Raw genomic sequence first — 11795 nt, 5'->3', positions numbered from 1 at the left:
CCAAAAAAAAAAAAAAAAAAAAAAAAAAAACCAGCCTGGCCAACATCATGAAACCGTGTATCTACTAAAAATACAAAAATGAGCCAGGTGTGGTGGCAAGCACCTGTAATCTCAGCTACTTGGGATGCTGAGGCAGGAGAATCGCTTGAAACTGGGAGGCGGAGGTTGCAGTGAGCTGAGATCATGCGACTGCACTCTAGCCTGGGTGACAAAGCAAAACTCTGTTTCAAAAAAACAAAAAGAAAAAAACAAAGAAAATGGCATAGCTGCAAAAAACTGAAAACATGGGCAGTCATTAGTCTATGTGCTACAAATGAAGTGAAATTTTATTTGTCAGCAAACAAATAATAGACTGCATAGTATCAATGATAGAATGCTAGCGCAGGTCTACAAGTTTTCACAGCAAACCAAAGGTAAAGGTCTTTCTCCTGGCACCAATGTTCCTTTCAAGTATCATTTCTGGTATATCTGACACAGTGTCTACATATAACTTTATGTGTCTATCTTCCTCAACCCTCCAGGATTCATCTTGTATCCCTAGACCTTACTGCTGTGTCTGAAAACATAAAAGGTATCCCATAAATGCTTTGTAATAATTAAAACTTAGAATGAGCTACTATTGTATACATATGAGTCCAAAGGTGCATTATAAAAGAGCATGCCATAGCATAGCATAAACTCAATGGGAACAGAGTCAGACATATCTGAGTTCAAATCCCAGCTATGACATTCATTCACTAGGTGTGTGACTTTGAACAAGTCACATTAGCATCATGTGTCTCAGTTAACTTATTTGGAAAAGGGGATGATCCCTATCTTACATAACTGTGAGGATTAAATGCAGCAAAAGTAACATGATGCCTAGCTTAAAGTAAATATTTGAGCAACATAAGCTATCATTATTACAGCTCTAGAAGGGACCATCTAATCTAATACCCAAGTTTCATTTATAAGAAGGTAAGACCTAGAAAGAAGGGTTAACTAAACTGCCAAATATCATACAATAGCTGGCTAGTGACAAAAGATGGATTAATATCTAAATCTTAACACCCAGTTCAGTTCTCTATTATGCAATTTTATCTCCACTTAAGTAACAGTGAAAAATTATTAAAAGTCTCTGAAGGGCTTTACTTAGAACTTAAAAAGTTCTAAGATTGACTGGGCACAGTGGCTCATGCCTGTAATCCCAACACTTTGGGAGGCCGAGGCAGGTGGAGCGCTTGAGGTCAGGAGTTCAAGACCAGCCTGGCCAACATGGTGAAACCCCGTCTCTACTGAAAATACAAAAAATTAGGAGGGCATGGTGGTGGGCACCTGTAATCCCAGCTACTCGGGAGGCTGAGGCAAGAGAATCGCTTGAACCAGGAGGTGGAGGTTGCAGTGAGCTGAGATTGTGCCACTGCACTCCAGCCTGGGTGACAGAGTGAGACCCTGTCTCCAAAAAAAAAAAAAAAGTTCTAAACATACTTTCATGCAGATTGCACCTGAACCTAAAGTAAAAGTACGTATGTTAACATCAACAGATGTTGAACTTATCCCCTATATGGATACAATAAACTTTGGGGAGTGCCAAAAGAAAGGGCAATTCTAGAAACTAGAAAAAGCTCTATAATTTTTCACATTTTAATACCATAGAAAAGCAAATAAATACCAAACTTATGCCTGTATTATGACGTACCTTTTCAAATTCAATAAAAGCATAACAGAGGGACTCTCCTGTCTTCCAGTCCCGGATAACTTCACAACTGAAACAAAGTATTTAAAAGTGACTTAAAAAAAAAAAAAGGGAAGCAAGCATTCACTCTCACTCTCCAAAACTGAAGAAGAAATAAGTCAGTTATTACAAGGCAAAGTTAAATTCATAGATTATTTTTCCAAATTCATTTAATAACAATTCTTTTTTTAAAATAGTTCACCAGAGCAGTAACTAAATTATCTAAATTCTACTCTAAGTGCCCCATGTAGGCCTACAGTCCTAAATTCCCTTAAGCACTGAAGGAAGAATAAAAATATTTAATTTTCCTTTGGCAAAAGTAAACTACTGCTAAAAACTTTTAAAATCACAACACTTTTCTAGTCCAAATACAGACGAATTATAGAATATCTAACATTACTGTAGAATAATGCATACTCATGCACATATAAATGTTTAGTAAGTTTAAGCTTTGAAATTTTTGAATTTTAATATAAATCAAGCTCAAATTTAACACTGTAAGCACAATGTTAATTACACAACTAATATACCATAATAACCAAGTGAAAAGGCCAGTAAGCTGGAGTTGAAAGCACCTGGCTTGTCCCTTTCCCCAAGTGTCATAAGTCTCATTTTAAAAACCTGAAACGAGGCCGGGCGTAGTGGCTCACGCCTGTAATCCCAGCACTTTGGGAGGCCAACGCGGACGGATCACAAGGTCAGGAGTTCGAGACTAGCCTGGCCAATATGGTGAAACCCTGTCTCTACTAAAAATACAAAAACTAGCTGGGCGTGGTGGCACACACCTGTAGTCCCAGCTACTCAGGAGGCCAAGGCAGAAGAAGCCTGAACCTGGGAGGTGGAGGTTGCAGTGAGCTGAGATCACTGTACTCCAGCCTGGGCAACAGAGCGAGACTCAGTCTCAAAAAAAACAACAAAAACAAAATCCCTGAAACGAAAGGAAACCCTAAATATAATACTTTTTAATCAATTACAAAATAGTCCCCTTCCTCACAGAAATACTAGCTTCACAGATTTTTTCATTAATGCAGGGAAAATGAACCAAAATAAAAATTTTAGAAAACTTAAATTAATTTTGACATAAATTGCTGATAATTCCAGGAGTTGAATGAGATAAATATTTTAAATATTAAAGAAGGCTGTTGAAAGTATTACAGAACTAGATTTAAATTGTTTCATTCATTTCCTGTTTTAGAATAAAAACGTGTTGGGAGTATGAGATTCAATTATTTATCTCTATGTGTATGTGTGTGTATGTATACACACACATACATACTTTTCTTCCCTACTGTCCAGACTCACCTGTAAAAATTTACCAGTACAAAATTCACCTAGAATTCACAGAATCATCAAAATATTCCATTAGAAAACCACCAACTAATACTTAGTTTTTCCAAATATCTCTTTCACTAATTCTAAGGATTACCTTCGTATTGGCCCAAATCTAGAGAATATTATTTCCAGATCCTCATCTGTGGTCACTGGGTTCAATTTACACACAAACAGTACATTTTCTGGAGGTTTAATATCTGCATCAGGTAGGTCTCCCACCTAAATTATAAACAAACAAAAACATAAATCAATTCCTATTTAGTCTCCATTCTAAATCCTATCCAATCCCACAATGCTGATTTCCTTAAAACATCTGAATTTATATCATAAACTGCAGGCTCTGGAAAACAAATCCAGAAAGATTTCAAAATTTGAACTACACTGTTCCTATTCTTAACAGTAATATTAACAGTAACAGCTAATATTTAAATACCTCATACTTTGTGTGAACAGTGCTTGGGGCTTCATGTCTATTACGCTAATTCTTAAAACAATCCTGCAATTTCCATTTTAAAGACAAGTAAAGTGGACGGGCATGGTAGCTCACGCCTGTAATCCCAGCACTTTGGGAGGCCAAGGGGGACAGATACTTGAGGTCAGCAGTTCAAGACCAGCCTGGTCAACATGGTGAAAACCCACCTCGACTAAAAATACAAAAATTAGACGGGCATGGTGGTGTGCACCTGTATTTCCTAACTACTCAGGACACTGAGCCAGTAGAATCGCTGGAACCCAGGAGGCGGAGGTTGCAGTGAGCTAATGTCACTTTACCCCAGCCTGGGCAACAGAGCAAGACTCCATCAAATAAATAAATAAACAAATAAATAAATAAAACAAATAAAATAAACACAAGTAAAGTGAAATTTAAAAGGTTAAACAAGTAACTTGCCCAAGGCCACACAATGGTAAACCACAGAGCTGGGATTTGAACCTAGATTTATCTGGCTTCAAAGCCCAATTTTACCCCTACTTCTTCTTTTTTCAAGTATTTGATATATATTTTTTAAAGGATAAGAATTTATGTAAAGAACATGTAAGTAATAAAGCATAAAAATAAAAACCACTATGACGCTACCACCTAGCTTAAGAACTAAAATGTCACCTGATCTCATTCTCTCTCTGCCTCATCAGAGATAACGAATACCCTGCTTTTTGGTGTTCCTTTTTAGTCATTTCCTTGCATATCATCAGAGTTTTAACATATATGTATGCAACTCTATCATATTTAGATGGGGCAAAACATTCCTTTATACATATATTCAAACACTTTCTCAGATATTATTTCTGACAAGATCACTTGTAAAGTGTCTCCTCTTGGATAAACACACTCTTCCCCCCAAAATCTTGAAAATAAAAAACAGTAAGAAGCGACAGAGCCAGTAAAATCTCAATGTTTCTGAAGTCTATCAAAAGACAACATTATGTCCAATAAGAAGTATCACAGCCAGGCATGATAGCTCACACCTGTAATCCCAACACTTTGGGAGGCTGAGGTAGGAGGATCACTTGAAGCCAGGAGTTTGAGACCAGCCCAGGCAACACAGTAAGACCTTGTCTCTATAGTAAATTTAAAAATTAGCCAGGCATGGCAGTGTGAGTAGTCCTAGCTATTCAGGTTGGTGGACTGCTTGGGTCCCAGAGTTTTTGAGGCAGCAGTGAGCTATGATCATACCACTACACTCCAGCCTAGGAAACAGAGTAAGACCCTACCTCTAAAAAAGAAAAAAGAAAAGAGTGTCAAAACACAGAAGGAGAAGAGCAAATTAGTAAAAATCCTCCAAAGTACCTATAATGGCAGAAAGGAAGCACAAATGAGAAAAAAAAAAAGTTAATGAGTCAAAAAAGAACTTGCTATATACTACTTTAGTCAAAGCTAACTTTAAAATACTACTAGGAAATTTAAAACATTCATAAAAGCTATGAGGTTCAAAATTTATTTTACAAAACACTAGCTGAATTATCAGTATATTACAAACAAATGCAAATAAAGTAAGAGAAACTGATGTTCTTAGAAAACAGAAGATGAAACATGTTAATAAAACCAAAGGACACAGGATCACCTTTTAGAGTGACTAAAATCCAAAACAATACCATCAGCAAATGCTGGCAAGAATGTGAGGCAAAAGACACTCTCATTCATTGCTGGTAGGAATGTAAAATGTAAAGCCACTTTAGAAGACAGTCTGGCAGTTTCTTACAAAGCTAAACCATGCAATCTAGCATCTGAACTCCGAGGTATTTAACCAAATGCATTGAAAATTTATGCCTACACAAAAATCTGCACGCAAATGTTTACAGCAGCTTTATTCACAACTGCCAAAACTTGGAAGTAACCAAGGTATCTTTCAATAGGTAAAAAATAAACAAGCTGTGATACGTCCATACAATGAAATATTACTTAGCAATTAAAAGAAATGAGCTATCAGCCATGCATGGTGGCTCACACCTGTAATCCCAACACTTTGGGAGGCCAAGGCAGGAGGATCACTTGAACCTACGAGTTTGGGATCAGCCTGAGCAACATGGGTAAGACTCCATCTCTACAAAAAAATTTAAAAATTAGCTAGGTGTGGTGGCGTGTGCCTATAGTCCCAGCTACTCAAGAGGCTGAGGCAGGAAAACTGCTCAAGCTCAGAAGTTCAAGATTATAGTGAGCTATGATAGCACTACCGCACTCCAGCCTGGGTGACAGAGAGAGACCTTGTCTCAAAAAAAAAAAAAAAAAGGAATGAAATCCCAGGCTCGGCAACATAGTGAGACCCTGTCTCTACAAAAAATAAAATTAGCCAGGCATGGTAGAACACACCTGTGGTCCCAGTTACTTGTGAGGCTGAGGTAGGAGGATTACTTGAGCCCGGGAGGTCAGGGTGCAATGAGCCTTTATTGTGCCACTGTCAGTGCAACACAGCGAGAACCTGTCTCAAATTAAAAAAAAAAAGGGGGGGGGCCGGGCGCGATGGCTCATACTTGTAATCCCAACACTTTGGGAGGCCAAGGCGGGCAGATCACGAGGTCAAGAGATCGAGACCATCCTGGCTAACATGGTGAAACCTCGTCTCTACTAAAAATACAAAAAAATTAGCCAGGCATGGTGGCGCGTGCCTGTAGTCCCAGCTACTCAGGAGGCTGAGGCAGGAGAATCTCTTGAACCCGGGAGGCGGAGGTTGCAGTGAGCCGAGATCACGCCACTGCACTCCAGACTGGTGACATGAGTGAGACTCCGTCACAAAAAAAATAGGAGGGAAAGAAAAGAAAGGAAAGGAGAAAGGGAAGGGGAAAGGGAAGAAAGAAAAAATGCACAGTGGAACCTTAAATGCATATTGTTAAGTAAAAGAAGACAGTCTGAAAAGGCTACATACGCTATAATTCCAACTACATGACATCTTGAAAATGCCAAAACTGTATAGACAGTAAAAACATCAGTAGTTGCCAAGAACTGGGTATCGGGGGTGGGGATGAACAGGTGGAGCCCAGGGGATTTTTTAGACAGTGAAACTACCCTGTGTGATCCTGTAAGTGTAGATATATGCTATCGTACATTTGTCAGTTTCACAGAATGTACAACACAAAGCTTGAATTCTAATGTAAACCATGGATTTTAGTTAATAATGTATCAATATTGGCTCATCAATTGTTAACAAATGTATCACAATAATGCAAGACTGGGAAAAGAGGGTGCCAGTATATAGAAACTCTCTGTATTTTCTGTTCAATTTTTCTATAATCCTAAAATTGTTCTATAAATTGTCTATTTATTAAAAACAAAACCAAAAAAGGAATCCATGAGGCACTGATAATGTAGGAAAATATTCTATAAAATGCAACAGATGATAAGTCATGAGCTGGATTCTAGTCTGGAGGAGGAAACAATTATGAAATATATTGTTAAAACAACTGGCAAAACGAATATAAACTGTAATTTCTTTTTTTTTTTGGAGACGGAGTCTCGTCCTGTTGCCCAGGATGTAGTGCAATGGCACGATCTTGGCTCACTGCAAGCTCCACCTCCTGGGTTCAAGCGATTCTCCTGCCTCTGTCTCCCGAGTATCTGGGATTACAGGTGCGCACCTCCATGCCCAGCTAATTTTTGTATTTTTAATAGAGATGGAGTTTCACCATGTTGGTCAGACTGGTCTCAAACTCCTGACCTCATGATCCACCCGCCTCAGCCTCCCAAAGTGCTGGGATTACAGGCGTGAGCCACGGCGCCCAGCCCTATAAACTGTAATTTCTCTCACTTCTAAATTTTCTCATTTTGATAACTACACTGTGAATAAGTACATATTGTTACACACATTGAATACTGTTGCTCTTAGGAAATACACACTGATTAAGAGGTAAAGGGAAATAACAGGCAACCTACTGTCAAATAGGCCAGAAAAAAAATGTGTTTATGTGCTTGTATAATCAGAGAGAGAGAAAAAGAGAGAATCATAAAACAGATGTAGCAAAATGTTAAAAATTGGTGAATGTGGGTAAAAGGTATATAGAAGTTCTATGTACTTTTTTCCATAAATTTGAAATTATCTGAAAACAAAAAGTTTTTAAAAGTATGTTAATCCATTTTCTTCTGGCATAAACTTCCAAAGTGTTGCTGTTGAAAAGTCTGATAACAATCTAAATTCATTCCCTTATAAGTAACTTATTCTTTCTGCCCAGTTGCTCAACGTATCTTTCAAGTGTAGTAATTCTCTTAGAATTTGTCTTGGTGTTGGGTGTTCAGGGTCAATACTGTGAGATACACAGTGTACTCATTAAAATGTGTATTTTCAATTAATTTTTTAAATTTCAGCAAAGCTTTCTTGAACTATATAGCCTTTACTATTTGTTCATTTAGACAGCTGATGGTAATATAAGCTTAAGACTGGCCAACATAGGGAGATCCTGTCTCTACAAAAAATTTTTAAATTAGCAGGGCATGGTGGTGTGCAACTGTGGTCTCAGCAACTCAGGAGGTTGAGGCAGGGGCATTGCTTGAGCTGAGGAGTTGGAGGCTGCAGCCAGCTATGATCATACACCACTGTACTCCAGCCTGAGCAACAGAGTGAGACCTTGTCTCTGTAAAATAATAATTAAATAAATTTTAAAGCAGACTACAAATCTGAAAGTTCTATTATATTAAATAGTAACTTTGTTATCCATTCATTCAAATATTTATTATTTATGATATGACAGGTATGCCTATTCTACAAAAATAAGAAATGGGCCGGGCCCGATGGCTCAGGCCTGTAATCCCAGCACTCTGGGAGGCTGAAGCAGGTGGATCACGAGGTCAGGGGATCGAGACCATCCTGGCTAACACAGTGAAACCCCGTCTTTACTAAAAATACAAAAAAATTAGCCGGGCATGGTGGTGGGTGTCTGTAGTCCCAGCTACTCAGGAGGCTGAGGCAGGAGAATAGCGTGAACCCGGGAGGTGGAGCTTGCAGTGAGTCGAAATCACGCCACTACACTCCAGCCTGGGCGACAGAGCAAGACTCCGTCTCAAAAAAAAAGAAACGGAAAATAACACCAAATAGGTCAATTAATCATCTACTGAATTATTATTCCCCAAATGACTTCACATTGTTAGTAATACACAGAAACAGTGTATTTTAGAGTGCTCATTGTCTACCTATTATTTTGCCCTACAACTAGCATTCTGTTTAATCTTGAGTGGTACAATGAAGAACTCTTCTTTAATATACATAAAATTCAGCCCACTCTTTAAAAATGAGATGAATATTAAACAACCAAAATTCAATTAATAAGTTAGAGATCCATTTTCCACTGTTTAAAAAGGAACTTAGCACTATATTGACAGTAGAGCCAAATTTATTTTCACATGCATTATTATGCTGTATCAAATTTAAACTAGAAAAAAATCATAACTCAATTTTTAGTACTTTAAGACCACCGAAGAGCCAGAAATAAACACTCAATAAGTATTATTAGATATATTACAGAACAATTTGAACAAAGATAATTATCTTACCATCTCTAAAAGTATAGCCTGAGTTTTAGCCTCTTTTTCTGCCTTTATTTCTTCTACTTCCTCAGCTGATCTTCCTTTGAAATCATCAATTTCTTCATCTGCTCCTATTCGACCACTCTGTAAGACAGAAGTTACTGACGTATATATTTAAAGAATAAAAAAAATCTGAGACACATAGAAGACATACTTTATTCTTAGGTATATCAAACATGCTAAAACAGTAACTGATCAAGGTTGCAGTGAGCTACAATCACACCACTGCACTCCAGCTGGGTGACGGAGTAAGATCCTGTCTCTAAAAAAAAACTTTTAAATAATTAATTGAACAGCAACTGAGACAAACTTATGAACCTTCAAAAATTGATTTATATTAATTCTAAAATATAAGCCAAAGTGGGCTTCTGTTAAAATCAAAATAGGCCAGGCATGGTGGCTCATGCTTGTAATCCCAGCACTTTGGGAGGCTGAGCCGGTTGGATCACTTGAGGTCAGGAGTTCGAGACCAGCCTGGCCAACACAGTGAAACCCTGTCTCTACTAAAAATACAAAAATTAGCCAGGCATGGTGGCATGCACCTATAATCCCAGCAACTCAAGAGGCTGAGGCACAAGAATTGCTTGAACAAGGAAGGAGGAGGCTGCAATGAGCTGAGATGCTACCATACACTCCAGCCTGGGTGACAGAGTGAGACTCCATCTCAAAAAAATAAATAAATACAAATAAATACCTATATGGACACTATTTATTTTCCAATTCTAACTGCTGAATGAAGAGAAATGATTTCAGAATAACCAACCCCAACCATAAAGACAAATTCAGCTTTGAGGAAGCCACATAAACCTTAAAACATGTGGGGGAAAAGTCTGTGCTGTTTCACAGAAATTTCTGGGTTCTAGCCTGGCTCCAGAGTATCCCCAGTTGAAAAATTACCTCACAAGATAATAGTTTAATTTGGCCTCGAAAACTCCTAGAGTTAGATGATAAGAAAAACACTTTCCCAAGTTGTTTATGTAAGCTTCTAGAGCTAAGGTTGTCTCAGTAGAAAAGAAACTGAAGAAAGGAAATTAGGGAAATGAGAAGACAGCTAGAAAAATGAGTATCTCTGTGCAAAAGAAAAAACTCAACTTGTTCTAATACAATTAGGCAAGATAATAATTCTGAAAAAATTAACTTTAATAGATGAAAAAGATAAATCCATACAAATCATTAATATGAATGTACATTTAATCACAAGAGGGCTTTACTTACATCTAATTGTTCCCTTGTAGGTTCTGGTGATCGATCAGGGATTAATAAATCAGGAGGGTCATCAAATGGATCATCTAAAATCACTGTATGATTTATCCTTACAAAATAAATCCAAATAAAATGTTACATTTAAGTTATTTCAGAATCCATAATTTATTTTAATAGATTACAACAAATTACTTGATTATCTCTAAGGCCAAAAAAAACCCATATTGCACATGGATATTACTAACCTAGATATACTTTCACAGTGAGTGTTGCTGTTTTACATTGAGTGATACCATATTTATTACCCTGCATTACTTTAAGATGTAAACTAATATAACTGTCTAAATATTAGTATTTTTGCCCTATTTCTCAATTAAGAAACTAAATTAAAGCATTAATAATTCCTCCAGCTAGGTACAAAGGCTCATGCCTGTAATCCCAGCACTTTGGGAGGCCGAGGTGGGTGGATCACGAGGTCAGGACATCAAGACCATCCTGGCTAACACAGTGAAACCCCGTCTCTACTAAAAATACAAAAAATTTGCTGGGCATGGTGGCAGACACCTGTAGTCCTAGCTATTTGGGAGGCTGAGGCAGGAGAATGGTGTGAACCTGGGAGGCAGAGCTTGCAGTCAGTCAAGATCACGCCACTGCACTCCAGCCTGGGCGACAGAGAGAGACTTCATCTCAAAAAAAAAATAAATAAAAATAATAATGTAATTCCTCCAAACATAATTATAAATAAATAATTAGTACAAGTATAAAAGTACAGAAGGTCCTTTTTAGTATAAAGATTCTTACAGTCTTATATTAATTCAACTTTTGGGATTAGAATTATCCATAAACCAGTCCTATGCATACCGTTCCTATCCACGTGTCAAACATCTCAATATTAAAACATTCTAGTATATTCAGATAGTAAATTGTAACCACACCTGATATCCTGATATGGTACAAAGTCCTTGTCAACAAAGGTCTCATTAATTTTCTTAATTATGTCCATGCCTTCTGTCACCTCACCAAACACTGTATGGACACCATCAAGGTAATCTAGATTTTCTCCTGTAGTGATAAGAAACTATACAGAAGGACACATAATAAATACCATAAAAATAATACATAACTCAAACTGAAATCAGTTACAGACTGACAAAAAAATACACAAAAGTTAAGAGTCCACATTTACTGCACCAATTCTTAGACACTTATTACTAGAACTAAGTAAAAAGTACAAAGCTTATACTGGCATAACTCATCTTATTGCGCTTTGCAGATACTGCATTTTTTACAATTAAGGATTTCTGGCAACCGTGTATTAAGTCTACTGGTGCCATTTTCCCAACAGCATATGCTCACTTCATGTTTCTGGTTCAGGTTTTGGTAATTCTCACAAGATTTCAAACTTTTTCATTACTATTATATCTGTTATTACGATCTGTAATCTTTGATCTTACTACTATAATTGTTTTGGGGCACCACAAACTGTGCCCATGTAAGATGATGAACTTAATCCATAAATGTTGTATGTGTTCTGACTAA

The 11795-nt window shown here is 37.4% G+C and overlaps 1 protein-coding gene across 1 annotated transcript in view; it reads right to left on the bottom strand.

Moving 5' to 3' along the window:
- PPIL4 (peptidylprolyl isomerase like 4) overlaps window positions 1-11795 on the bottom strand; it is a 41642-nt gene that overhangs the window by 20070 nt on the left and 9777 nt on the right. Inside the window, exons 5-9 of the mRNA XM_025382834.1 lie at window positions 11192-11334; window positions 10269-10365; window positions 9021-9137; window positions 3141-3265; window positions 1679-1745 (exon numbers count right to left, since the gene is read on the bottom strand). Coding sequence (XP_025238619.1) covers window positions 1679-1745; window positions 3141-3265; window positions 9021-9137; window positions 10269-10365; window positions 11192-11334 — 549 coding nt within the window. The remainder of the gene's footprint in view (window positions 1-1678; window positions 1746-3140; window positions 3266-9020; window positions 9138-10268; window positions 10366-11191; window positions 11335-11795) is intronic.

This window comes from Theropithecus gelada, chromosome 4 (assembly GCF_003255815.1).
Source record: "Theropithecus gelada isolate Dixy chromosome 4, Tgel_1.0, whole genome shotgun sequence".
Lineage (NCBI taxonomy): Eukaryota > Metazoa > Chordata > Mammalia > Primates > Cercopithecidae > Theropithecus > Theropithecus gelada.
This window is presented reverse-complemented; position numbering and strand designations above follow the sequence as displayed.